The sequence below is a fragment of the Poecilia reticulata genome, linkage group LG5 (genome assembly GCF_000633615.1).
Source record: "Poecilia reticulata strain Guanapo linkage group LG5, Guppy_female_1.0+MT, whole genome shotgun sequence".
Classification (NCBI taxonomy): domain Eukaryota; kingdom Metazoa; phylum Chordata; class Actinopteri; order Cyprinodontiformes; family Poeciliidae; genus Poecilia; species Poecilia reticulata.
The window spans coordinates 30,506,862-30,534,684 of record NC_024335.1 but is presented as its reverse complement, the minus strand read 5'-3'; the positions used below and the strand labels follow the sequence as shown (position 1 = coordinate 30,534,684).

Sequence of the window (27,823 nt, the reverse complement as noted above, 5' to 3'; positions counted from 1 at the left end):
ACACATGAAATTAGAGAAGACTAATTTACAAGTAGCTTTTTATCAAGATTTAGGAGATTGTCTTCAGTCAATAACTGCTTAATATTGACTAATAAACGTACTCGTTCCACTGGGAGATTTACTATTTCACTTTTAACCACACATTTTCTCCCCATGTAAAAGTTAAATGAACTGCCAGTGAAATTAGTTCTTGTACATCAATATTAAGGAGTTACTGACTTAAAACAAGCTGCCATGTCTTGCTGAGAATTTGCTTGTGAGTTTTGTCATGTCAAGTGTAACTGAATGTTTACACTAGAAGTTAGATCAAAAATACTTTTGTAAGATTTTGTGTTTTTGTAGTGTGTCGTTTACACAGTAGTACCACAAAATATTGTGACATGGTGAGGAGTGCTCTGGTACTATAATCATTCAGGGTCTTTCAAAAACAAACTTTTAAAAGATTTTTTTTTAAATTAGATGTCGGAAAGAAAAAAATTGCCATCAGAAAACCATGTTTTGACAGGTTTATTTCTTTATTTTATTTTTCCACAAGTGTATTCTTGTTATCTGGACTCCGTTTTAGACGGAGCAGCATCAAAGTATCTGATCTGAGTTCAGGGCCTTATTGACAACAGATGAATCCACTCTGTCAGAAATGCTCCATAATCTGCAGCACGGTCATCGATTAGCATGTCAGCGTTAGCCCATCCATCACCATCGAGGCACTGTCAAGATTAAAGAGGTCAGGAGAATTCCTTTCAAGTTTTCCCTTTCAAGTATTGACAAAAGTGATCAGACTGAAGTCACAGCAGGACTCGCTCTTTTTGCATGATTCTCTCTGTTTTGCAGCTTGCTGGTTCCAGTCCAACTCCAGGCCGATGTAAACAGTTCCACTCGAAAATGTGAAGAGTTTTCCTCCTCCGTGAACTCGAAGCGCTCCGTTGTCTTGGCAGCGACGCGTGTTGAGCGAGCACTTTTCAGCCTCGGTTGAAACTGCAACACTTGCGTGCCGCTTTCACAATTTCAACTCGAGTGCAAACGGAGGACTTTGCGAGACTGATTAAACACAGATTTCATAAACAAGAGGCTTCGCAGCTTGCAACGGGACATGATTTGCATAGCTGTGCGAGGGCTGGGAGGGACGGGGCAGCGAGAGAAGCACCCCTGACAAGTTTAGACCGGAGTGTCACGAGATACCCTGAAGGAGGAGATAACGTTTGTTGGTTTGCAGTCTTTCGTTTATCGTCAACATGCCAGACAATAGAGAAACTTAAAAGTTGTTGGATTTTGCAGAAACGTGGCCGCTACTCCTTCATTTTTTCCTCCAGTAAAGTCTGAATCTTAAGGAGGTTTTCCTCCTGCTGTCCCAGAGCCTCGAGCAAAAGGCCCATCGGAGATCTCTTCAGCCCCGCGCCTTCCATCTTGTTCTCCATCTTGTTCTTCATGTTGCGCAGGCGAAAGGAAGCGTGTGCGACTATCACTGCAGAGCAGACAGAATAAATTACATTTTAAAATTTGACATTTGGCAAAAACAAACTCGTAAATAAACCCCCGAGTATGATCTGATTCGGGGAGAATTTAGGCTTTGTTTACACGAGACTGCTGCCTGTAAACTGCTGGTATTCGTCAGATGTTGAATAGGGAAAAGTTCCACATTTACCAGACGATACCGCCGAGACGCCTTCGGTCCGCTGTAGTTGTCATGCCAGGCCACTATATGGCGCTATGATTTTAGCATGTCGAAACGACCCTTCACTTTGACCACAGTAAACAGCAACCCGTCTCCCATGAATAAAGTGCTGGTGTAAGTTGTGTTAAAGTGAAAAGGTTAGAAACACAACAAAGCACGACACTATCCGCCATTGTTTTAGTTGTTATCTGCCCGGGCATGCATAGAATAAACCCCGCAGTCGCCCGTTCTGCGCATGTGCGCCCGAATGTTACAAAAAAGTTTTACTCTAGGCGCAGCGGTGGCGCGGGGATAGAGCGGGCTACCCATATATCCTGGACAGAGGGGTTCAAGTCCCGCCCCATTGACTTTTGCCGCTTCTAACAACTTGACCACTGTCAAATAAAGACCACTAGAAACAAACCTTACAAAAAAAAATGAAAAGTTTCGACTTTATGTAATCCGGACCACTTTTTAATGATAGAATAATTCATAATCCAGTGCTGCATAAAGATTCTCCATCAACTTACAAACGAGAGGTAAAGTGATTGCCGTCATAAAGGTCATGACACTGCCGAGCAGAGAAATCAGCATGTAACTGGCCACCATGACGGCGATCACGAACGCCGTGGGGTTCTGCCTCTTGAAGTTCTTGATCACGGCTCGGTTCTCTCCGGCCCAGACGGAGCCCAGGAAGACGGCCGACACCACGGCAATGGCAGTGAGCATCCCCACGGGGTTGAGGAACCTGCAGGACCACAGCAGGGCGACACAAGGCAGGTTAAAGGCGACTCCAGAGAGTCACGGAGCAAGTTATGGTGTATGCACTGGCTCCCTCTAGTGGTTACATGTCTGAATTACAAAAACATTATCCCTGCACGTTATGAATGTTTTGATAGAGAAATGTCCATTTTAAAAGAAAGCTGGAAGCTGTAAAAAGCAATTGAATAACCGATTAATGGATAAGTCTGTTGAAAAAAAAAATTCTGTGCATCTTGTGTGTATTGTGTGTGTTTTTTATTTAACTGACATTTGCTTTACATGTCCAGATAAAGCCAGCTTTGTGCTTTGTGACAGCGGCAGCATTGACACACCACCACCCATGGCTTCTGGCCAAGTTTATGACCTCTGTGGAAACAGTGCCCTTCGTCTTTATGTTGCATTCTAGCAACAAAAAACTCAAACAAAACTAAAGACAACAAGTTTAAACATTCAGATAGCATAAAACTATATTATTTTTTAAGGCACAATAATAGTGGAAAAGAGCTGAAGAAGTTTTAAGGAAGGCAGATTGTAACTTTTTCCAGCAAATGACACTCTGAAAAGTGTAGTGGGTTGATGTATTCAACCCTCTTTACTGCATTTAGAAGGTCTAGCACAACTGAAAGCGACCAATAGATGGCCCTCTACCTAACCTGGAAATCTGTGTGATGACTCTGGAGGAGCTGCAGCTTGTTGGTGTGCTTACAGACTGAAACAAAGAGTTTTTAGTTATGATGCATTCAATGAACAAAGGAAAGCAATCTGGATTTTGTGTATCTGACAGTTTTCGTCTGTAGGGAAAATGTAGGAGTTTCGATCTGTGGGCGATTAATGAAATGGTATTTAGTTTTCTGTCAGAATGACTGTGCACTTTGCATGTTTGAACATTTTTATTTGAAAAATTACTTGTTTAGTGTACTGTCTGATGCAGCAGGGAGAATGGTAAATATCCACCATGCTGTACAAATCTGGCTAAATACCACGTTATTTTCTACAAACTCAGTTACTTTTGTTGAACGTTAACTGAGTGAAATGCTTTCTCATCTCAGATGGTTTACTCAAATTAAAAACCAAAAATAAATGTGTCAAAGTTCAGATTTGCTGATATGGAAATTCTGAGTCAAGATGAAGTCACTGAAGCAACCTTCCAATGCTGGATTTGGACTCTAATCAAACACGCAAATGCAGTAGATTTGTCATCAGCATGGCATTTTCATTGTCTGAAGAAGCAAAACACGTGACCCAGGTTTCGTGACAAAAACCCAGGTTTGCAAAGTTGTCGTGATCTGTAGATGGTACACCAAGCTTTAACTCGAACAAATTAACAAACCAAAGACACATACAGGATGTTAGACGCTTCAGTTAAGATTGTTAGATCAATTTACAATCTACAGACATCTGGGCATGCCCAGACTAGTTCAGTCTGTTGACTTCACTCTACACCAAAGTCTCTGTGTCAATTATCTGTTAGTGTTAAGCACATGGCCAGTTTCCAAAATGATCAACTTTGTATTTTTTATTTGTTTATTTTATTTATTTTGTTCTCAAACAGCAGCAGAGTTGATTTCCTGCCTTTGCTTCCGCTGATCTTTCTAGAAGTAGGTTAAACCCTTCTTTATTCCAGCGAGGCGACCAGACTGAGTGAATAATAATAATTAAAAAATAACATAACAGAATAAAAATACATTTTACTGTATGGCAATTCTTACCCGACAATGAAGAAAACAGCAATGGCGAGCACCAGGTAATTAGATTGATAATAAAGCAGGTTGCTGACAACTCGGTTGTTCCATCTTGCCATATCTCCAAAATCCGGTTTAGCGAACCGTTCCGAGCCGGGGAAGAAGTCATCCCACGACCTCAGCGGTGCCACCTCTACTTTAGCCATTAGAGTCCTGTGGGTTATTTTCCTCTGACAGCTCAGTCCAGCAGAACCAAGAGGAAAAACACACAGATGAAACTTCAAGCTCAATCTCGCGAGAGCGAGTTAGCCAGAGCATGACGTAGCTTTGAAAACCTCACGCTATTGGACGAAAAACGCACATGTTTTTGCCATAAACTAAAGAGGCGCGTGAGCTCCGAAGTAAACCAACTGATTATGTTTCTAAGGTGTTTTTAGCGGCCAGTTCCAAGTTGTTATTTCTGTCGGAATTATTATGTTTTTGTTAAAAACATAGGCGCAAGCGCCGTATTAGTTTCCACTTCCCATGGAGGTGACGCGTCAGCGCACCCGCCATATTGTGAGTGTCAGGCTATCGTTGGAAAGTGTTAGAAACACGGTTTCCTGTAGAAAAGAAACTGAAGTTTACGTTTAAGCAAGTTTCAATAACCTTTTGAATATGAATCACTGGAAATTAAAATAAGATCTGATATGAACGACTGTACTTGAAATGTACATAAACTAACCATAATTCACATTTGAAAATAAAGCACACACACAAAAAAAGGGTAAATGATATTTCTGAAAATTAAACTGCATGGATCATTCCATGATTGGAGAAATAACCCCTTTATTTACAAATTTTCTAGCATGTATTAATAAACATGCTATAAATACATCCAAATAATTACTAAATACCAGAATAATAAGTTTTGTTTTTTTAGTTCCTTCATAGCCAGAAGTATACATACATTTCCTTAGGATTTGGTGCCTTTAAACCAGTGGTTCTTAACCTTTTTTGAGTTACCGAACCCCCCAGTTTCATATGCGCATTCACCGAACCCTTCTTATCTCCCCCCCAACCCGGTCGACACACAAAATACTTTGCGGTATTCTTATGTGGTAATGTAAATATATTAGCTGTGTTACCACCCCACGCCACTAGAGGCAGTAGCAACCTCGAAAAGATGCGACTAAGGAGCAGATTTAGACTATAGAATTTTGTAAAAACGGTGAGTTTTGCTGAAGTAATTAAATACATAAGTTGAAATCCATGCTGAGAGTGGAACTCCTTCAATCAGGGCTCCTCCGCAGCACATTTTGGTTATTCTTCCACAATATTTTCATAGCGGCTTACTGGTCCATTCCTGCTTACAGAACGTGAGTTAGCCCCCCAAAAAAACCTTTAAAATTATTCCCAAAAATGTTTTAAAAGCTTGAGATCGGATGTTGCCAATTAAGCAGTCAGAAGCTTAAAACTCGTGACATCATTATCTGGACCTTTCAGGTCTTTGAAGGTGATAAAAAAAATAATCTATATTTAAGGAAATCATAGCTCTCATTATACGCCACTATGAAATGTCAAAGACATTCAAGATGGCTCCCAATAATGCTCTAATAAATGAATGAATGCACAAACCTAAAATGTAAGAGAAACAAAGAATGGTCTGTTCTGTGTTTGCAAATGTGGACCAAGCTAGTTAGACTTCTACAAAAGATGATAAATGTTAAGAATTAACATTTATTCTTTGGCCAAACCTCTTTTCCCACCATTATTCTCCAAGTGGATTCTTGTTATCTGTAGTTTCAAATGGAATAGAAAAAACCCACAAAAAACCCCCATCAGATCAAGTATGTAGTCCAAGTTTAGAGCTCTATTGACTGCAGATGAACCCCCTCTGTCAAAAGAACCTTCACACGGCTCTATAATCTACTGTAAGGTTACCGATTACAATTTTGAACGAGCGGAAGGAAAAGAACATTTACCCCATCCATCACTCTGGAGACACGGCTCAGATAAAACACAGGAGAGTCAGGAGAACTCCTGATGGGCATCATGGCTTTCCTTTTCAACTTTTCCAGATGGTAGACACCAGCAGTAAAGTATGTTGTGTAAACTTCAATCTCTATTGAAAGGAACTGCAAGTGTAAACCGGTGGAACCAACGACCCAATGAGACGAACTGAAAGCAGATTTGTGTTTTTATGTTCTTTATTTATGAAGCATAGTTTTTTTAAGACCACACGAACATGTTAAAGCAGATCTTGGAGAGAAAAAGAAAAGATCTTGTTCATTTTCTTAAAAATAGCTCCATCCCCATCAACTTTACAGCATATTAAAAGACACTGTTGAGTTTTCTATTAGTAACATTAGCTACAAACGGCATCAAAACCAAAGAACACAGCAGGAAAAGTCGAGGTCTGGTCAAAAGCTCTTGATACAAACAAGAAGGTGCGTTGAACAGATGGAACCAAAAGTAAACATTTTGGCCAGTATGCAAAATAGTATGTGTTACAATCAAAACAGTAACTCTGAATGCGCCATGATGAAATATGGTTATGGGAATATTATGCTGGCCCAAAGTTCAAACCTAAACCCAACTGATAATCTGGAAGTCTCCATCCAAACTGGTTGAATTTAAGCTATTTGGAAAAGAAGAATGTGCAAAACGATTCATCTCTAAATATCTCAAGCTGACAGAGACGCACCTTAACAGATTTGAGGTTGATTTTAGAAAAGATTTTAGAAAATGTTTAACGAAAATGTTAAACGAAATTCTTTCGTTAAACATTTCAAGATCACGTGTCATTATTTCTGCTAGTGAAGAAGAAAATAAGTCAGTATCAAAACTTTATATTTTTAGAACGTGTGAATTGAATTCCGCCAATTTGCCAACAAATCTTAAAATTTAAAAAAGAAAGTCTTTGAAAAAGGCAGAGGGATCAAAGAGGTAAACCAAAATATCATCCGCATAAAGTGAGGCATTTTAGTGTTGCTCTGTTGATTCTGTTGCTATTGTTAGAATTTAAAAAATATGTGCAAGACAGGATATCGAGCCTTTATTTCATGAATAATTAAGTTAGTATTTTCTTAAAGTGTCTCAAAAGAATTGAGAAAGCCTGTTGTAATGTCAAGACTGGTTAGCTTTCCTTGTATTTCTTTTATTCATTAAATTACTCTCAACAGTATGTAGATTTCTTAACCATGAAGCCTGTAGCTGTGGTGCACACAACAGATTTAGTGCAGGACAGAGAGACGCTCCTCAGAGCGGCGGAAAACAGCAAAGATGCAGTTTGTCAGTTACAGTCGGCCCCTTAATATCAAAAGAGGAACTTTAAAAAGGTTAATGAGCACAGGGGAAGCATTTTTGTTTCGTCTGGGGAAAAAAAAGTGCGTTTTTCAATCATTCTGTCTCCTTTAGTTGTTCATTTCCCTTTCTTTCCCGCGAGCCTTTATTAAAAAGCCCATTGGTGACCCCTTCAGCTTCTGGGCTTCTTTAATGCACGCCACCTCGTTCACGTTGCGGTTGCAAAGGGAAGCATGTGAAACAGTCACTGCAGTGCAGAGGGAAAGGCAAATGCTAATGTTTACAATTTAGCAAAAATATTGGTCATTTATAATCAATTTAAACCTGGTATAATTCAAGATACGCTATGTAACTTTTGTAATTTAATTTATTTATTTTTTTTTTACATATTTGTTGAAACAGATAATCTAAGTAAAAATTGAGTTCCTCTGCCTTCTCCCAGTGCCAACAAAAAAACAAGGAAATCAGAGCCAGGAGGCATATTGCAATTTTTTGTCATGCTGCTCATCCATTAGCCATTAGCACATTTAGCAGTAAGTACATGAGCTTGACAGACAGCACACGCCTCTTGGTTCTGATTGGTTGTTTTTGGAGGTGATTCTTTTTTTTTCCAGATGATCTGTCTCATCACATATTGTCACCACATGGTGACAGTTTTAACAAATGTGTAAAAAAAACAAAACAAAAACAACTTTTTAAAAATAAAAGTGACATACTTCAGCTTTAAGTGTACATTTAAAACATAACAAATCATTACATTTTGCTTTTTAATTAATTAATTTATTTATTTATTTAGTGAGACAACGAGGTGAACTTACCGGCCAGGCTTATAGCGGTAGCTGACAAAAACGTCCTGATACCTACAAAGGCTTTAGCCACGAAGTGAACGACTATAATGTCGATGATTAGAAACGTTAAGGGACTCCTTCTCTTCAAGCCGACAATAAGTGGCAGTTCTCCGACACAAGCTGAGAGCAGAAAAATGGCCAACATGACGGCGGTGCCGGTGCCCACTCCCACCGGGTCCTTGAACCTGCGGGACAACACGGAGGCACGTGAGCGCAGTTTAAAATGCTTCGGTGTTCCTGAAACATCAGTGTTTAAAGCACTTGCTCCACCTAGTGGTTAGATGTTTTATCTACAGCATCTCGTCTCCTACGGTGCGGGTGGGATATTGTATCCCTCGAACATTTCCACATTTTGTAACATAACAATCACACACACAACAATCTCCACCCATCTTCTAATCACATCCGTATTTCTATCCCCTGCTCAGGAAAGACATCCTCACAGCAAGACGCTGCCACCTCAACGTGTCTCCATGGGGATGGATGGTGTGTTCAAGGTGATGTACCGGAGTTTGTTGTCCCGAAGTCATGAGAAAGTTACGGAAACTCATCAGATATTCAGTCTATTAAAAAACAAAACTAAGAAATCTTTTCAGTCTCGCCTTTACATAGAGCAAAAATGTAAAAGTACCACACCATGAAAGTTGCAACAGATACTCTGTGCTTATTGATTCCTGCCAAGTCAGTGATTGAATGCAATCGGCCTGGTCTCCTCCGATAGAAATTCTTTTACCATTTTAATTAGAAACCGAACTTGACTGCATTGTTTTACAACTTGGATTATTTTTTTAGGCTGCACTGAGACACTTGTGGTGAGCTGGCAGCATATAAATGAACTGAGTTGAATCGTAAACAGTTTTGTTTTTCTTTTCTTCCTCCATGTTCTGTCCAAGCAGAGCAACAAGCAGACCTGTGCCTGAGTGCCAAAAAGGAGCTGAACAGTTTTACTTTCACAAGAGGAGCATTATGGTATTTGCTGTGCTTCACTTAATATAAATATAAAATAAAAAAAAAACTCTATCAGAATTTACTTTGCGTTTATTTTAGTAGTCTTTCTGATTGTACAGGCATGCACTTTCATATTACAGCGTAAGACTTTGGAAACTTTATTTAAAATGTTACAGTCTACTGTGAGTCTTTTCTTTTTTACTTTTTAGAAGGTTATGGCCATGTGTTCATAAAACCTTTAGAAGGTTAAGAAATTATTTATCAAGTCTTACAATTTAAAAAATAATTTTAACAGTAGCATCAATACTTTATAGGCCCACTGAATGTACTTCACACTTTTGATATATTTTTTTATGTAAACATTTTTAAAGACCACAGTTACCTGGTTCTTTGTGTTGAAATAATCCATAAAGACAAGTGACAAAATGCAAAAGCGTTCCAGAGGTGTGAATACAATTTTGTTTGTTGCTACTAGACCACAGACCAGTTCTTCAAGCTTAGGGATTTCATTGGAACTAAGTAATGACCTCCCTTTCTGGTTCAGTTTGTTTCCTCGTTTTACTTTGTCCATCAAAACTAGCTGTGAAAAAACATCCCAGTATTATTTATTTAATTATTTATTTAATAGGAAAAGCAGGTTAATTCAATATATATAAACAATAAAAGGATGCACCGACATCTCTTACCCTGCAATGATGTAAACAGCAGTACTGAGTACCAGATAATTAGTCTGGTAATAAAGTAGGTTGCTGATTAGTCTGTCGTGAAAATCGGTGCCATCAGTCGGTGTTTTCCAGCCGGGAAAGAAGTCTCCCCATTGCCTGAACGGCGGCATCCTGGAGCTTATTTCTCTGACAACTGGCACAGGCAGCAGCGCCTGAAACTTTAAAACATGACAAGTCTCGCGAGAGACGTTTTAAACCTGCCTTACGTGACCGAAAAACTCTCACGCTATTGGTCGGTGAGCGCACGTTTTCCGAAACTCTTCCGGCATCGCTTCATGAGGAGACCAGAGATGACAGAAAGATAATTTTCGGTGAAAATTGTGTTGTTGGCTTATAAAGTGTGCTGGTTTTTTTTTTTCTGTTTCCCATGGCTGATGCTGACATGTTCTGACAGTGTACCAGGTGCTTTGAGACCGTTATTTGTACCGCAGTGAACTGTCCTCCAATGACACGTTAGCCAGCTAGCTCCTCAGTTACTGCAAGCGAACCCAAACTGAGGGACCTGACTTGTTCTCTCTGTGTGTGTGTGTGTGTGTGTGTGTGTGTGTGTAGATGTGGAGCAGATTTTTCAGACCTGCTGTGATCAGTCATAGTTTATGGAGGAGTCTGTTCACCATGCGGCTGAAGACTAGCGAGTTCAAGTCTCTCTTCTCTGATGGGCTGAATGGGATAGCAGGTGAACACACACGATTTGATAGGAAAAAAAAAACTTGGATACAGAGTGGATTCAGTTCAATTCACAAGTCTGCCAGTTATATGATGCGATATAATATGCTCATCTAACACAATCATTTACATATTTATCAATTTACAGAAGTTAAATATTTTTGTTCAAGTATGATTTGAATACTTTAATTCTGGTATCAGGCATTTAGATTAAAAAAAAAAAAATTCTAAAAGAATAAAAATAGATCACCTGATATCTATTTTCGCAATAACAAATGCTGCTGGACAATAAATTGCTCCAGAAATTATTGCGATAAATGATATTGTCATTTTGAAACTTTTTCAACTAATATATTAATAATTCAAGTTCACCCTCTGATTTAAACATTCACCCCTTTTTCTACCTAAAAAATAATTTGTAACCACTAGCCTTGAGAAGTCAGCTATTTATTCTACGTATTTGTCATTTTAGTGTAAATAAAGCTTTGCTGCATTTGTGCATTTTCTTTTTACCTAAAGAAACCTAAAAATCAGGAAAATCAGGATCAATGATTGTAAGATATTTTGTTAGTTTCTCCTCCACTGACCTCAAGCTTTGTGATTTGGTAAAAGCAACTATACTGCTGTACTTCTGGTAATGGGTTCAAAACAGGTCTGTTGTCCATCCTGTTGTGCAAGTTGTGTTTGTTTTTAAAATGTGAAAAAATGAAAGACCTGGAACAGATTTTTTTTTTAGTTTATTGTAGTTGGGAAAGGAATGCTCTAAACCAGTGGTCCCCAAACTATGGGCCGCGGGCCAGATCCGGTCCGCCTCCACATTTGGTCCAGCCCCCTGAACAATACTAGAGAGCATTTAGATTTTTTTTTAATATATCGTATTTTCCGAACTATAAGCTGCTACTTTTTTCCTAAGCTTTGAACCTTGTTGCTTATAGCCTGGTGCGGCTTATATGTGGATTTTTCTTCAACCACCAGGGGGCTCTTTAGCAGGAAGTGAATCATTGGAAGTCAAAATTGGAAATAAAAGAAGAAAGCGCCCATTRAAACAGAATTAGGTTTTAATAGGGAATTGAAATTTGAGAATGTTGTTGATCAGTTAAATAGCATTGAGGGGAAAAAGAAGATTTTTCGTTTTTTGAAATAATACTGGAATCATTATGAGAATTTGAGGTATAGATATTAGGATCCGACAGATGGCAGCATTGCAACAATAATGGATGCAAGCTGCCGTTGAAATCTAAAGAAGAGGAAAGCGCCCATTTTCATTTAGCACATGCTAGTAGCAGACATGAAGGATCAGCCCTTTTACTGTTACAGTTACCGTTCGGAAACTACCGTAATCAGTTCAGTTAAATCTAAACTTGGCAACTTTTTTTTTTTCAACCGTATAAATGTGATATTCACTTGACCTGTTATGACTCAAATTTTGGGTGTCCACCTCCTTCTGCTGCTGCTGCTACATCGTTGTGGAAAATCTAGAGCGGCAGAGATATCTGCGGTTTATAGCCCGGTGCGGCTTATATATGTTCGTTTACTTTTTTTTTTTTTTTTTTAACTCTGGGGTTGCGGCTTATAGTCCAGAAAATACGGTATTTATTTCATAAATAGTGTTATTTCCTGGATTTTTTCTGTGAAGAACCCAGAGAGGGTTATTTGATTGTGCTTTCTGGAAAACAATACATTTTTACATTAAGGCATTCCTGCAATCATCACACTTTTTCTGTTACAAACTGACTCCGGCCCCCCACCAGAGAAGGGAATAGTTATGTGGCCCTCACAGGAAAAAGTTTGGGGACCGCTGCTCTAAACTTTCATTTATATTCAAGAGCGCCACCTATTGTGCAGCTAAGCATGTCTGTGTTCTGTTCAGAGTTTTTCTGTAAAATTAGATTGGAATATTGAAGTTGTTTTGTGACCTTATAACATCTGACAATGATGATTATACAAAAAAAAAAACAAAAAAAACAAAACGATATCTGCCAAAATCGGAATCGGTGCATCGCTACTATTTGAGAATCTGACTTGTAAAAATCGGTGCTCATAGTTCATTATCCTGTTTTGAATAAGTCAGAATCTCGTTTCTCCAGTGCTGTTTGAGAAGCACCAGTATGAGCTGCGGATCGCCGGCGGCGCTGTGCGGGATCTGCTCTCCGGGAAGCGGCCTGAAGACGTGGACTTTGCCACCACAGCCACTCCGGAGGAGATGAAGCGCATGTTCCAAGATGCTGGGATCAGGTTGATCAACAACAAAGGAGAGAAGCATGGCACCATTACCGCACGGGTAAGACGCTGAATAGTTTTAATGGCAACAGATACAAAAAAAATCTGGTTTTTAGTGATTATTTGAAAAGCTGTCTTCATACCAGCTCTTTTTCTTCAACCTAAAGTGTTAGGTTAAATGTCATAGTCTTGATACTTAAAGGTAAGTACTGTTAAAATTGGTGACAGTTTGTTAAAGCAATATGTCCATGACTAAATCGTCATCTGGCATAAAAGAGAACTTGTTTCCAAGGTTGGATTCTAATTAAATCTCTCTACTGGAAATACGTGCATCAGTTTCGTTTCTGTCTCCAGAGGTAGATGGGTGAATAATTACTGTTTGTTTGGGCAGGAGATCAAAAAATCTGGAAGTGTATGCAGGTGAGAGGATCAGCAGGAATGTTGCACAGCCAGATATCTTTGGACCAAAGATATCAGGTTGTGAAACAGTATTCTTCAACTTATTGGACACTGATTTCTTGTCTTCTGTTTCTTTAAAAATGAATGCACAATCTGTTTTATCATTTAGCTCTACAAAAAACCCCAACCGTCCATACTCTGTGGTTCTGTATATGTTGTTTAAGATGAGTGTTTTTGAGGAATAAAACTCTGGCAGCTTCATTACATAGCTATTAAAATAAGAGTTGTAGTTGTTGGCTTGTGCACTTTGCCTCAAACTTTAGTTTTAAGGAAAGACAAAAGTAGGGTGAAGAAAACTTCATAGAAACACTTCATGTTCTGTGCTCTGCACATTTCCCACAGGAGGAAAATCATGGGTCACCATCTTCTGCCTCCATCTGCTGTGTAAATAGTCATCTAGTTCTGTATGAATAACCATCTAATATAAACTTTAAAGGTTCATTAAAAAGATGTTTGAATTAAACATATTTGAGATTGAAGTTGTTTAAATGAGATCAACATCCACTTTGGACCTTGGTCCCTCCTTGGCTAACTGTTAGCGCTAGCCTGCTGGATCAACTGATCTGAATTCATACTGATAAATCCGTTAGCATCTTTAAGCTGCAGCTTTAGAAGGTTACAAAAGTCAATCAAGTATAAATAACCAATTATTTTTTTAAACTAAATTCTTCTCCGAGTCATTTTATTGTTTATTCAGCCCAAATTATACCAGCCAATAACAATAAAGGTCCAGCTTTACCTGATGTTTAGTGAACATCCTTTAAAAGATGTTAAACATCCTGGGCAGCCACTCTCTCTCTCTATCTCTCTCTCTCTTTTAAACCGACCCCAGATAAAATCACTGGGAGAAATGAGAAGATGTACTGATGGAATAAAACCTGGGAGCAATCAGCAGTTGGATCATTGCTGATTCAGCTTCATTTCTTCCACTGCCGCTTATGACGGTTGGTTTCATCTCACCTTTCAGCTGCAGGCAGCGTCCTGGTTGAGATATTGAGCAGCAGCATTGAAGCCTATAACGGAGTGTGTGTGTATGTGCTGCCTCGCATTCCTTAAGAAAGTTGATTCTCCTCATCCTATCCAAATGGCAGATTAACGAATCACATGGAGCAGCAGTTTGAAGTTATGGGACAGCTGAAGTGAATGCAATCAGGATCTAGCAAACGAAGTGAACTAATGCTTACTTTATAGTCCAGCTTTGAGGTCACTTAAAAGTTTGTTGCAGCATAAAATAAGATCCGGATATGATGAGATTTGAAAATGAGTTTGCTGCATCATGATGATGGGATGGATAGTGAAAAAAGAAAGGACAGCTAACAGTGACGGCCTTTTGTGTTGCACTGACCGCAGCTTCTGTAGAGAAGACTCTACAGAAGTTGGTGGGATTGTGATGTGATATGCTTCACTAGCTGCATTTTTTTAAAAATGTGTGCAAATCTTCTGCTAGTTAGGGATGTTACGCTGCTAATATTCTGCTTATGTCGAAAAAGCACAACTTTGCAATTGCTGTGTTTCCATTGAGTAAGAAATTAAAAGCACACGTGAATACGGTTGTTCATGCTTTGAGTCATTAAAAATCATGGCAGCGACAGATGTAAACATCTACATGAGATGCATTTATAATTCAGCCACTAATGCTCATCTGTCAGCCATGAGAGGAGACGTCTGCTTCGTATTCAGCTGTTGGAGCGACAAGCCCCTCATACTTGGGAGCGGCTACGTATGCAGCGTTTTGGGGAAATTGGACTCTATGAATGGGATTCAAGATGCTCCAATGACCTCTGCGATGCCATGAGAGCATAAACTTTTGAAATATGCCACTTAATGTATAGAGATGATAATATATATGAAACCCAGTTGTTTTTTTTTCATTTAATTATTGAAATAAATTAAGTTTTTAAGTCATACCTTTGTCCTCCTCAGCTGCACGATGAGAACTTTGAGGTGACCACACTGCGAGTGGACGTTGAGACGGACGGCCGGCACGCGGAGGTGGAGTTCACCACCGACTGGCAGAAAGACGCCGAGCGCAGAGACCTCACCATCAACTCTATGTTTCTGGGTAACTCCACTCCCGAGCAAAAAGGAACTTTATTGATGAACGGTGATCATGTTTTAATCCCAAGCGGTCCACTCTGCGTCTGGCAGGGCTCGACGGAACGTTGTACGACTATTTCAAAGGCTACGAAGACCTCCAGAACCACAAAGTCCGGTTCGTTGGCAACGCTGAGCAGAGGATACAAGAAGACTACCTGAGAATACTGAGGTATTTCAGGTAGGCTGCCTCGCTTGTGGAAACCGGAGGTGCTGTGTGGTTTTTTCTAAACAAGTGGTTCAGTTGGTCACGGTCTCGTTGTTTTGTCCCAGGTTTTACGGCAGGGTGGCTTTAAGGGCCGACGAGCACGAGCCCGAGACTCTGACTGCCATCAGGGAAAACGGCCGGGGGCTGGCAGCCATATCAGGAGAAAGAATCTGGGTGGAGTTAAAGAAGATGGTGATGGGGAACCACGCTGCTCATCTGCTGGAGCTCCTCTACAACCTGGACTTAGCTCAGTACATCGGTGAGAGACGTTAGACTTTAGAAAATACTAACATGAGAGCAGATTTTGAGTCAGGCATTTTTAAAAATATGAAATCTGAGCTAAAATAGTTTATTCAATCTAAACTACACAAACACAAATGATAATAGTTGTTACAATCAACAGTCCAAGTGCAATCAATGAGATTCAAAATGAAGCGAAATAGAAATGACTCAATAAGTGTTGCATTAATCGAAAAGATGTAGGCTGAAGCTGTTCAGCTGATAGATGCCTAAAAAATGGAGCCAGGGAGTAAATGAGCTTCATTTTAAATTAAACTTTTTTAAAGCCTTCACAGAAATGCGTCTAATTCGCCTCGTCAAGTTTCCGTTCATTCCGGTTCTGTTCGTCTCCCCCGCTACGCCCCAGGTTTGCCTCCAGATGGCGACGTTGACGAGATGAAGCGTGTATGGCGGAACGCTAGCGCCCACTCTCCCAAACCCATGACGGTCCTGGCGGCCCTGTTCCACGTCCCGGACGACGTGGACAAGATGGACCTGCGGCTGAAGGTGTCCAGGGAGGAGAAGACGCTGGCTCTTTTCCTGGTCAAGCACAGGCGGACGCTCCACAAGAGTGACGAAGAGCCAGACGACCTGAGACCTTTCACTGACTTTATTATCGATGTAAGTCTGCAAGAGCAACCTGATGATGATTTCTGCCTGTGTACCAAACCAGTTTTAAGGTCACATCCCCATTTTCTTGTAAATTTTCGACCATTTTTATGTGTGGATGATTGCAGCCTTTTAGTGCCTTCAAAGGTTGATTCTGCCTCAAAAATGCCATCTCGTAAAACACATTTAAAGTACATTTAGTCCAATCTTTTCTTTTCTTCTGCTGAGTGAAAGGGTTTAACTGCCAGAGCTAGAAAATAAATTCAGAAGCAGTTCCTCGTCAAGACGAGAAACTTTCTCATTATAGGATTCAAAACTCCCTGGCACAATTATTGGCACTCCTAACATTACCTTTTAAAATAAAGGGAAGTGAAGCAACTTCTTTTTTTTTAATCTCTTGTTTTTATTTTTAAGTTGATCAAAGTTTGTAGAAACTTTGTGACACCTGTGATTTTAAATAATCCTGACTGATTAAAGACAATCAGTCAGGATTTGAGAACATGGAAACTAGAGGTGTCACAATCTGATATTAATATCGGAAATCGATCTGATATCAGCCAAAAGATGAGTATCGGTTTATAGCGGCCCACATCTAAAATATCTGCTAAAAGCACGCCAATAGAACCATTCTGCTCCAGAATTTAGTCTGATCCAGCAGCGCTTGTATCCCACACACATACTCATTGGTTAAAAATTTATTGGTTAGTTTATTTATTTTTTACTCAAAGCTGCGATTCTGGTATCGCATCAGAAGTGGAAAAAGTTGTATTGGGACTCCCCTAATAGAACAATTATAATGAAATTGTTAATTGTCAGGTGAAAGGTCAGATCTGCTTTCACAAGTTTGAACCATTGAATCAGTTTTTCTTTCTATATTGATCATAAATAAGTCATATCTATAATATCTCACACTACCCAGAGCCGGGAGCCGGACTCTCAGAGCAAAGTGTGTGAGCTGCTGAAGTATCAAGGTGAGGAGAAGCTGCTGTCGGAGCTCCAGAGGTGGTCGGTGCCTCGCTTCCCCGTCAGCGGCCACGATCTGAGGAAGATGGGCATCACATCGGGGAAGGAAATTGGCACCAGCCTGCAGGAGCTCCGTGACATCTGGAAGAAAAGTCGATACCAGATGGATAAAGACGAACTGCTGAGCCATGTGAAGCTTTGAATAAAACAGGAACTGGTCACTATCGTGATTTAAATAGCTTTGCTCAAGTGTTAAGTAGTTATCTTTATTTTAGACCAAGGGGGGAAAAAAATTCAAAGGGTTTTTGTGTTACTATATAACTGCACTGCTGCCAGAAATGGTTAGAGTAGCTGAAGCATGTTGTAAATAAGGACACTACAAAAGGAAGACATGCCTATGCACTTATTACCATTTGACTACTTTTTCCCCCCATTTTCATTTTGATTCAAATCTGCTCATGCAGCTTTGAAGTTTCTCTTTAAAAAAAAAAAAAAAGGCTGATGCTTAAACCCTTGTTTTACCACATGTGTACGAAGACAAAACGTAGCAGCATGAGTTTTTGCCAAGTCCAGTGCCTTGTACAAGTGTTCAACCCCTTGAAGTTTTTCATGTTTTGTCATGTTGGAACCACAAACTCTAGTTGATCCGTATAGGCTGACATAATAATGGTGGATTGTTTTAGAGTGGAAGGAAACTCCACTCCGTTGCTTCTAGTTTTCAAAATTATTTAACTAGATATCAACATGTAAATGCTGTACTCTTGCTGATTATTAAAATAAGGACATTGTTATAAGAATAACCCAAGGTTTCAGATTTTTCATTTTGCCAGTATGTTTCCACCACCACTTGTGTGATTTATCATTTTGGCCAATATTGTAAATAGTGAATCGAGGCCTGTTAAAAGTCAATCCAAAAGGCCAAAAAATGTATTGCCGCTTAAAATCTAACAACCCAACAAATATTGCTTCCAATAAATCTTTTTCAAATACTTAATACTGAAATATGGATGGTGTGATTATAATTTGAGACTTGTACACAACGGGATGAATTTACACGGTGTCTGTCCATTCTTAAAAATTTTAAATAAAACCTGAAAATTTAATGGATTCATTTTAAAAATATACGTTGGTCTTAAATATTAATCACAGGTCTTGCACTTTTAATGGGCTATTTAATCTCTGATATTGTTGGATGTAGTGGGGGGTTTTTTTTGTCTCGCGGGACTTTTCTGTCAGGCAAAGGTTTGAGTCGCGCGCAGGCATGTCCGTTGTATGGCGTTAAATTTGTTTTACAATTATTCAATCAGACAAAAAAAGTAGTATTCAATCAAAAAACTGTTATGTAACTACAGACGGTGGAGGCTACCGAAAATTATAAGCTAATAAACGCTAGCGAGCTAGCTTTTGTATGGGTAAGTACAAATGTATCGCCCATTGGCTGGACGACATTCATTATCTCAATTACTTCACTTCTCTTGCCAATCCGTACGAGGCTAGTTACATGCTGTGCAAAAAAAAAGAATAAAAATTAAGTTAGGCATTATGGGGGAACGTTGTAGAGAGCCATATCCAGTGTGAGAAAAACAAAGCCGATGCCAAAGAGAACAAACAGCCCAGAAATTTAAGTTGTTTTTTTTGCTTTGGTTGCTTGTTATACTTGTTATATATGTATAACAATATAATGTGTTGTTACAGTATATGTATAACAATACAGTTACATATACTGTAACTTCCCTTATCGACTTATTTTACTATATCCGTTGCTTTTAGCAAGACAAATTGAGCATTATCCAGGGACAACAGATGAAAACAAGTTTTTGGCTAATTCTGTAAGAAATGTTAATGCGCATTGTCCCTACCAAATAAATGTAATTATAAATTTAGAGGGCTTTTGTCTTAAATTTAATTCAAGGCAACCTTTAAAATGTCTAAAATTGGACTATGACAACAAAAGACACCTATACATCAGAGTAAAGAGGACTGAAGATGCTTCTTGAGCATTTTATTTTTTCGTTTGTCCATTTCCAACATTGTCTAATACTTTTACACCAAGTCTTGATAAAAACACATTCACGTTTGTGGTGTAAAAAAAAAGGAGTACGAACATTTTTTTCAAGACGCCTCAAGTTAATAGCTTAAAATGAATGAAATAAAAAAACTGAAGTTTGAATAACATAACTTAACTCCTTTCTGTACAGTAATTCCACTTTTTCAAAGTTCTATGAAGATGTGATACTTTTAAATGTTTTCTGTCATACGTTTCCATTTTCTCTATACCTCTGGTTGGAAACAGCTCCTGCGTTCTGAGAGGTCGCTCCTCCCTCCTGCCCAGATGAGATATAAAACCATCTGCTCTCCCCTCTCCGCTCCCCAGTTTACTTGAACCAGCTTCCTAGTTATTGGAAAAATGGCCTGCAATCTCCTACCGCCATCTTTTGACTTTTTAATAAGCTTTCATTCCGCCTGCTTTGTGTTTGTAATATTCAACCGTCTCTCCACCTGCGTCGGCTGCGTAATGGTGCGGGGCCCCTCTGGCCAGCGTTCGTCGGAGTGACCGGCATGACTTGGTCCAGCGCGAACACCAGCAACGCCAGTTCGGAGGCCGTCCCGGCCGGGGACGAGCCCCGGGACGAGCGGCTGGCTCGCCTGGAAATAGCTCTGCTGTCCATCATCTTCGTCGCCGCGGGGCTCCTGAACTTCGGGCTCCTGCTGGTGCTGTGGAAGCGGCGGAAGCAGCTCTCCAGGATGCGCGTCTTCGTCTTGCACCTGTGCGTCGCTGACCTGGTGGTCACGTTCTTCCAAGTGTGTCCGCAGCTCATGTGGGACATCACGGACAGATTCGTCGGCCCGGACATCCTGTGTCGCCTGGTGAAGTACCTGCAGGTGGTCGGGATGTTCGCCTCCACCTACATGATCGTGGTGATGACCATCGACCGCTACCAAGCCATCTGCAACCCCATGGTGACTTTCCAGCGGAGGAGGGCGCGCTGGAACGGCCCCGTGTGCGCCGCGTGGTGCGTCTCCTTCGTCGGCAGCCTCCCGCAGGTCTTCATCTTCTCCCGGGTCGAGGTCGCTCCGGGGGTCTACGACTGCTGGGGTCAGTTCGTCGTGCCGTGGGGGCTGAGGGCTTACGTGACCTGGACCACTCTGGTGATATTCGTCCTGCCGATTCTCATCGTGATCGTGTGCCAGGTGCGCATCTGCCGCGCCGTGCACGCCAGCATCCACCTGAAGACGCACCACCACGCCGGGGCGTCTGCTGGGGGGGAGGCGGCGAGCAGGCCGCTGTCCTCCAGGGCCAGCTGCGTGGTGGGGCTGTCGAAGGCGCGGGTGAAGACGGTGAAGATGACCGTGGTGATCGTGCTGGCCTACGTCGTCTGCTGGACGCCGTTCTTCACCGTGCAGCTCTGGTCCGTCTGGGACGCCGAGGCGCCCATCCAGTGTAAGAGCTTTTCTGAGCCCACAATAAGGTCTAATGAACTCTCTCACAATTTCTCACTTCATATTCCCAAACCTAAATGTATTTGTAATAGAATAAACCAACAGAAAGTATTGCGTAAAGTAAAACGGGCAATAATTTCCTATCTGGGGCTGGAAATGGCTCCTCCAGCCCCAGAGTACGATTCAAAACCAAGGTAAGTTTGTCCAACCAGCACAGAGGCGGATTTAAATGAAGTCTTTATTTATTAGGGCAAACCAAATTCACAGACAGATAAAAAATGTTGTATTACAGAAAATACTGGCTACAACAAAAAGTACTCATCTTTTAAACCTTTTTTTTTTTTTTTACTTTTTTCTGCAAGGACCTCTATTTTCTCAACAGCAAATTTTGCTGCACCCAAATCTACTTTTAACAAATTTACTAAACTTTTTTAAATACACGAACAATTTCCAAAGATGGTGACCTATTGCTCTGAATTGACCCAATCATTTTTTTTTAAATGTTTTTGTCAGCCAAGAACTAAATAAAGTGGAAAACTGGATGCCTTTTTTTTAAATGAGGCAAAAACCCTTTTGACATTTTGGATCTACAATAATTTACACATAGACCACCTTACCTGTTTAATTAAAATACTGCACATGAGTTTATTGTTGAGAAGGGATACAAATAAGAACATTTTGGCCCCCAGGTCTTTTTGACTAAATGATATTGACCCATATGGTAAATGGTTTAGACACCCCTCAAGTAGAATGAGAAGGAAACTAGTTTTCTAAAGTAAAAAAAAAAAAAAATCTTGAAAGTGTGGCATGCATTTGTATTCAACTGTCCCAGACCTTTCTTTGTATAATCATCTTGTGCTTCAAGTACAGCAGTAAGAAGCAGCTATATTTGTATTTGTGCATCTGATAGACTTATGAGGTTTGTCAGCTTTGATAAACAGATTCTATGATTTTTCCATTCTTATTTGAAAGATAGCCTAACTCTGTCAGATTGATTGGACATGCGACAAGCAGTTATTTGGTGTTTGAGGTATTTAAAAGTAACACACACTTAATTTCAACCCAAACACTTTCAGTTTGATTTGATGAAATATTTATAGGTGACCTACTATTCTACCTTGAACATGTTAGGATATAGATCCTACACATTTTTTGTACAAAATCATTCTTAGATAATGAGATTTTAGTCTGCTCGTTCTGCATGTTTTGAGCTCCTTTCAGAATGAGTTGTTTTAGGGTGTCTTGTCACTTTAAACCCAAATAATCGGCTTCTGGCCATGCCCTCCACCCCCCCCCCCAACTCAATATTTACCCTCACACATGAAAATGACTGCAAACGGATGTGCAATTATACAACCGTACACCTTTGAAAAGCAGAAGTGGGGCCTCCTGCACAACTAACAAGAACGCAGCAAGTTCTTGTTAGTATGCATGGTAAGTCAACAGCAAAACACTTGTCTTTTCCAGCAGCCATTATACAATGCATACATACACCACATAGGTTGCTTGGTAACTGGCTGGACTATGCTGGGATTGCTGGGTGAGATTGCTGATATGTGACGTTGCATTCAGGAGGTTTTTCAAACACCAAAAAACATAAACTTTTGCCAAAATCCATCTCTGTGTTTTTCTGTATTTTTCCAAGTGGGTTGGTTTTTTAGAAGTTTTAGAGACCCAAATGGAGGTACAAAAAGTGCAAAATTCATTCCCTTTGAATCTTTTAAGCCTTCACATTTTACCACTTGTTTTTACACGACTTCCAACTTAAAAAATAATAACAATTAAGAAGAAGAATAATTAAGAAGAGAAAGTGTCTATTCAGTATTTCCTCTCTCTCTCTCTCTCTCTCTCTCTCTCTCCAGCGGCCACCTTCACCATCCTGATGCTGCTGGCCAGCCTGAACAGCTGCGCGAACCCCTGCATCTACCTGGTGTTCAGCGGGAAGCTGCCCGAGCGGCTGGTCGCCCTCATGTGTGTGGACGAGCCCGACCTGAAGGAGTCCATGCAGGAGGAGGCCACCATGGTCAGCTCCCTGTACATCAGCCTCAAAGGCCTGTCAGACTGCAGGTAGAAGGCAGAGTGAGAAGTCTCTGTTTTTGTTTTTTATTTTCACTTCATGGTTGGCGGGAACCAGAGGAAATCTCCTGGTGATCGTGAGGATATTACAGCAGAAGTCTCTCTTCCTCTACAAATGATTGATGTTCAGCCTGAGTCGAAGAAGAGAACAGATCATGTTTGGAGCAGCACAAAACTTAGACTGAAATACTCAAACTGAGTGAGTCGGTGTCAGACAGAGAAACAGAAAAATGTTCAAACTCAACTTCATAGACTTGACAACTGAAGCGCGTTGCACAAATAAAAATGAAATTGACGCATTTATGCATCGTCTGCCACAAGAAAACAGAAAAAAAAGTGTAATTGACGGTTAAATTCCTTTGCTACTCCAGTCTATGTTTGCACGGCTACATGGATGTTCTTGACGGTTATTTTAAAAGATAAAAGTGTAATGAAGTGTGACAGGTGTAATGCATTTCTTGGTAGAAAATGTTGCGTTGAGTTTTCACTTTTTGTGTGTTTCAGTTGTGCTTTGTTGGAAATGTAAACACGTTGAAGACGTTTGACTCTTGTTCTCATCATGGAGTTGATTCATGTGAATCTGTGGGAAAGATGTTTTTAAAGCAAAAATTGTTGAGAAATCTCAACATTTCCAATTAGTTTTTGTTGGAATGGGACTATTTTGATACAGGAAGAAGAAAAAATACATGTATTTTGAAAGTGGATACAATAATCTGTGAGTGGGGCTGTGCACTGAAGGATTAAGAGTTTGTTTGTTCTTCTTTGCTACCAGAAGGTAATCCTGTTTTCTGTGACGATGTATTTGGGCCGTCGTAGATGGAAAAAAAATGGGAGTACATTTCTGCCAAAAAACTCAGAGACTTTGAAATTAATCTCAGAAAATTTCTAGAAGTTTCTGTGCTCCAAAAGTCAAACAAATTGTGAGAAAATTCTCAGAAATTTTGAGATTAATCTTGGAAATTTTCTAGAAAAAACTGGGAAATTTCTGAGTTTGAAAAGTTGGAGCATTTTTTACTTTTAAATCTCAGATTTTTTTTTCTATATAAACAGCATCTTAGATTAATTTAAAAATTTTAGAGGTTTTTGGTGGAAATACCCTTCTTCATTTACATTGTCCCTAACACTCAGTGGTAGTTTTCCTATGTTCTGATCTGAGATCTGAGCAGAGAGTAAAAATAATAACGTTAAACGCTAACACAATGTTACAGTTTGATCCATCCCCTTTCATGCTGCTTTCAGAGCTATGTGAAGATGGGAATCTGCACTGAACAACAAAGTTTTCCCAGTAGCATGAACACACAGAGCTTGTGTTTTTTAACACAAAACCATATATGACTACAAATCTTTGTAGTTTTTTTTATTAGAAAAACAAAAGCTAATTTGAAACTCTGCTGGGGGCAAAATCAAAACAGGCAGTGGGTCTTTTGAATAACTACAAAATATAACTTTTACTTCATATTTGTCTCTTATTTTGCCAGGAGTAATTTTTAGACACTAAAAAAAAAAGAAGTGGGAATGATTAACATGTGCAATAAATGAAGATCTGCAGAAGAAAATCACTTTTACGCCTGGATATATACTCCTCTCTCCAAAGCTTTATGAATATTTTATTGCATACTTATCATAAAGCCCAAACCTAACCATAAAACCTAGCCTAAAGCCTTTTATATTATTGTTGTCTATATATATAAGAGATGTGCCGATCAGGTTTTTTCCTGCCGATACCGATACAATCACCAGGAGGGCCGATCACCGATACCGATCACATAATTATTATTTTTTTAATCATAAGCACTACGGTTACATTATGTGGAAAAAGGAACCATGAATTCACCTTAATTTAGATAAAGGCTTTTAAATAGCTTTTTCCAAGAAAAAACTAAACAGGCATTGTGCAGATTGTACTGCTACCAATAATACCATCTTTAACAGACTGAAAACATATGAAGGCTCTGAAGAGGCTAAATAATGCAAAAAGTCCAAATTAAACCTCTCAACATTGCCAAAAGATTCAAGTATAAAACTTAGCATTCAAAGGCAAATACAGGATCCATTACAATAAACAATCCTGAGTTACTGAATGAAAACTTCCTGTTAGCATGGCGGCTAGCTGATTACTGCTAGTTCTGAGTGGCTGTTTCTGACTGAGCGGAGTCATTATGCAGAACAGGGAGGAGGCAGAGATCATCGATTATTTTTTCAGAGATTATCTGTCTCATGTTAGGACAGCGAAAGTTTTAATATGTATGCAAAATTTATTTTTTTAAGTTAGATGCTGCAGCTTTAAACAGAGGTTCGATGTGAGAGTCACTACCTGGTGGAGCAGAAGCGGCGCTCCGTCTGTCAAATATTACTACCTGTAGTAGTAATATTTTAACAGCGAGAACAGAACCAGCGTCTTACGTCGCAGCTCGAAGACTCAAATAATTTTGCGGGTTATTTGTTTAGCTTTCTGACCGTCATGCTAATCCGGGTGATTGTTTGTAACTGTGCGCTGCTTTACCTGCTATCTTTTTTACTGCAGTGAGCCTCGATGTAGCCAAACTCCGTCAAGTATGCCATTGTTCTTATGCCATATTAGATTCGTCGTGTTGATGCATTTTGACGTGCTTCACCCCACGTGCTTCAATTTTCCGCCGCAACATGCAAACGTCCCCATTAACTCAGTGCTTATAGTTCCACATCGCTTAAGATTTGTTGCTGCACACTTGCGCAGTGTGAAGGAAAGAGGAGACCAGCTGCACAGGCAGGCTGCGAAATGAGATGCAGGTAATCGGTTTGTGTGATCGGCAACAAGAGACCGTGATCGGCGATCACCGATCATACACTTTTTCACGGAAATCGGCCGATTATGATCGGTGGCCGATCGATCGCCACATCTCTAATATATATATATATAAAAGATAACTTTTTTGGGGAGTGTAAAAAGAGTTCCAGTCCAGTTGTGGTAATAAGTATTTCGCCCCTCACAGTTTTGGTTAGTTTCCTACATCTTTACAGATTTGTATTTTATTCATATTTGCTGTACAGACAGTCGAGGTTGACAAGTCATTGTCTTTCATTTAGTGTATTTTACATGTACATATGTATATAGCAGAAGTGTTAATATTTTTCATCTTAGACATTTGATAAGCTCTGAGGTGGTGGTTCATTATTGACAATCCCAGTTGTTTACATTTCCTCTCTCAGCATCCACAAAGTGATGATGCTCTTTAACGCGTCGCCAAATGATTCAGCTCCAAGTCTCTGCAATGTCTTGTGTACAAAGAGCAGCGTCTTGAATAGTAATAACAAAAAAACAATCATAGTTGAAATATTTTACTCTCTGTAGAAAATGGCAAAAATGCCATCATTTCCTTATTTTCTCTATATTTAATGACTGTGGTTTGTGTTGTAACTACTGCTGTTCTGAGCCGCCGCCGTCGTCTTGCCTATGAACTTCTTGTAAAAAATTTGTTTTTGGAGGCTTTTTAAATTTTCTTGTGAAATAAACATCACTGCTATAGGTGCAAAATTGCGATATTTATTTATTTTTCACTCCCCCCTTTTCCTGGATGGAATAATGCAACATATAATTTTCTAGATTCTGTAGGCACAGCTCGGAAATATTTGAAAAAAGCACGGTACGCGGCGGATTGCCCAGACATGAAAGGCTACATGCTTTGGATTGGACAAAAAAAAGAACAAACTTGCAGGTCATTTTCTGTCTGGAGGAAGAGCGCAATATTTCTGGGAAATTGCTCTGCAGCATCATCATTATGGACATCAGCATGAGAAACCGCCTCCGTTCCTCCAGAGCTCTGCACGACTGAGTGAAATTGCCCCGAAAAGAATCTTGGCCTTTTTAGCCGTGCGTTCGGCAGCCAGCCGACTCGTGGCTCCGACCTCAATCAGCAGCTGACCGGCAGACTGCCCAAGGTGCTTGACATTCACCGGGGGCGGAGCCGTCACAAAATCATTTAGAAACACGTCCATAGAAACTAAACCTGGCCATCCGTTCCTTTCTTATCTGGCAACCCATGCTGACATGTTTGAAAATGGACTTTTAGATGGACCTAAACGTGAGGAAATTTGTGAAATATCGAGTCTCGACACATGCATGCAGTGTGTTTGTCTTTCTTGGACAAGATCTGTGTTGATAGTCTGGAAACAGAAATACTGTGAAATTCTCAGCACAACATAAGACCCAGCTTTTATGTTTTCCATTGCTCCTCCGTTTAGTTGAAAGTGATGCACTGCAGCCCCCTTCACAAAATCTTACCAAGTATTTGTGGTGAAACATCTTAGCACACTTGAAATAAGAAAAAAACTAACTCACAAGTGACTTCACAGCATGATTTAGGCGCTTGTTTTAAGTCAATAATTCCTTAATATTGATTTTTAAAAAGTATAAGTCCCCTGTTATAATCTGCCGGTGGAACTAGAACTTTTTCATCAATGTTAAGGAATTATTTATCCAAGCTCCTACATCTTGCTGAAATGTTACATGTAAGTTAGTTTTGTCTTATTTAACGTGTCCTAAGATGTTTGCACTAGAAACTACACCAAAAATACATGGTAAGGTTTTGTTATTTTGCACTGTAATAAATTAAGTTATGGTGCATTATTTGACATTATTTTTATGTTCACACTGTAAAACATGTGTTGTGCATGTGCTGCCAGATCCTTGTTTGTTTGGAAACTATTTATTTTAGCAAAGAGTGATCCTTTGTCCCTCAGTGGTAAAATGCATTTTTATCAACAGCAAATTGACAGACAGCTGGAAGCACACACTAAAGATACACAGTTGTAATAAAACAACTCAAAGTTACACACCGCCATAAAGGATATTAACACACATATTGAACTTTATCTCGTCTACTTCTCTGCCAAACAGGGAAGTAGCATTTTTAAATTACAAGTCTTTT

At 39.8% G+C, this 27,823-nt stretch overlaps 4 protein-coding genes across 6 annotated transcripts; 2 read left to right on the top strand and 2 right to left on the bottom strand.

The window, feature by feature from the left end:
• Positions 1–523: 523 nt before the first annotated feature.
• On the bottom strand, positions 524–4,385 carry LOC103465524 (PRA1 family protein 3-like). The gene is made up of 3 exons (XM_008410462.2): positions 4,123–4,385; positions 2,182–2,399; positions 524–1,462 (listed from the first exon to the last, which is right to left on the bottom strand). Exons 1-3 carry the CDS (start codon positions 4,299–4,301, stop codon positions 1,287–1,289), a joined length of 573 nt encoding a protein of 190 aa, XP_008408684.1. The 5' UTR covers positions 4,302–4,385; the 3' UTR covers positions 524–1,286.
• Positions 4,386–6,805: 2,420 nt separating this feature from the next.
• On the bottom strand, positions 6,806–10,060 carry LOC103465523 (PRA1 family protein 3-like). Its single transcript, XM_008410461.2, has 3 exons — positions 9,863–10,060; positions 8,199–8,413; positions 6,806–7,627 (listed from the first exon to the last, which is right to left on the bottom strand). Exons 1-3 carry the CDS (start codon positions 10,009–10,011, stop codon positions 7,491–7,493), a joined length of 501 nt encoding a protein of 166 aa, XP_008408683.1. The 5' UTR covers positions 10,012–10,060; the 3' UTR covers positions 6,806–7,490.
• A 58-nt stretch (positions 10,061–10,118) lies between these two features.
• On the top strand, positions 10,119–18,199 carry trnt1 (tRNA nucleotidyl transferase, CCA-adding, 1). Of its 2 annotated transcripts, none has more exons than XM_008410459.2 (8): positions 10,119–10,212; positions 10,454–10,577; positions 12,655–12,848; positions 15,170–15,308; positions 15,395–15,521; positions 15,614–15,807; positions 16,195–16,448; positions 17,356–18,199. In XM_008410459.2, the coding sequence occupies exons 2-8, from the start codon at positions 10,454–10,456 to the stop codon at positions 17,599–17,601; spliced, it is 1,278 nt and encodes a 425-aa protein (XP_008408681.1). In that variant the 5' UTR covers positions 10,119–10,212; the 3' UTR covers positions 17,602–18,199. The 2 variants fall into 2 exon arrangements, with proteins under 2 accessions (XP_008408681.1, XP_008408682.1); XM_008410460.2 differs by having other exon boundaries at positions 10,186–10,303.
• A 1,218-nt stretch (positions 18,200–19,417) lies between these two features.
• Positions 19,418–23,794, top strand: avpr2b.1 (arginine vasopressin receptor 2b, tandem duplicate, 1). 2 transcript variants are annotated; one of them, XM_017304609.1, is made up of 3 exons: positions 19,418–20,496; positions 20,592–20,841; positions 22,703–23,794. In XM_017304609.1, the coding sequence occupies exons 1-3, from the start codon at positions 19,959–19,961 to the stop codon at positions 22,989–22,991; spliced, it is 1,077 nt and encodes a 358-aa protein (XP_017160098.1). In that variant the 5' UTR covers positions 19,418–19,958; the 3' UTR covers positions 22,992–23,794. The 2 variants fall into 2 exon arrangements, with proteins under 2 accessions (XP_017160098.1, XP_008408680.1); XM_008410458.2 differs by having other exon boundaries at positions 19,418–20,841.
• Positions 23,795–27,823: the final 4,029 nt, after the last annotated feature.

Excerpts from the sequence above, each read along its gene's own strand:
- LOC103465524 (XM_008410462.2), bottom strand. The coding sequence starts at position 4,301 with ATGGCTAAAGTAGAGGTGGCACCGCTGAGGTCGTGGGATGACTTCTTC. Across the intron at positions 2,400-4,122 it reads GCTGTTTTCTTCATTGTCGG|GTTCCTCAACCCCGTGGGGA; the intron begins GTAAGAATTGCC and ends GTGGTCCTGCAG. Across the intron at positions 1,463-2,181 it reads AATCACTTTACCTCTCGTTT|TGATAGTCGCACACGCTTCC; the intron begins GTAAGTTGATGG and ends TCTGCTCTGCAG.
- LOC103465523 (XM_008410461.2), bottom strand. The coding sequence starts at position 10,011 with ATGCCGCCGTTCAGGCAATGGGGAGACTTCTTTCCCGGCTGGAAAACA. Across the intron at positions 8,414-9,862 it reads GCTGTTTACATCATTGCAGG|GTTCAAGGACCCGGTGGGAG; the intron begins GTAAGAGATGTC and ends GTTGTCCCGCAG. Across the intron at positions 7,628-8,198 it reads TACCGCTATAAGCCTGGCCG|TGACTGTTTCACATGCTTCC; the intron begins GTAAGTTCACCT and ends TCTGCACTGCAG.
- trnt1 (XM_008410459.2), top strand. The coding sequence starts at position 10,454 with ATGTGGAGCAGATTTTTCAGACCTGCTGTGATCAGTCATAGTTTATGG. Across the intron at positions 10,578-12,654 it reads TGGGCTGAATGGGATAGCAG|TGCTGTTTGAGAAGCACCAG; the intron begins GTGAACACACAC and ends TCGTTTCTCCAG. Across the intron at positions 15,522-15,613 it reads AGAATACTGAGGTATTTCAG|GTTTTACGGCAGGGTGGCTT; the intron begins GTAGGCTGCCTC and ends GTTTTGTCCCAG.
- avpr2b.1 (XM_008410458.2), top strand. The coding sequence starts at position 19,959 with ATGACTTGGTCCAGCGCGAACACCAGCAACGCCAGTTCGGAGGCCGTC. Across the intron at positions 20,842-22,702 it reads CGCCGAGGCGCCCATCCAGT|CGGCCACCTTCACCATCCTG; the intron begins GTAAGAGCTTTT and ends CTCTCTCTCCAG.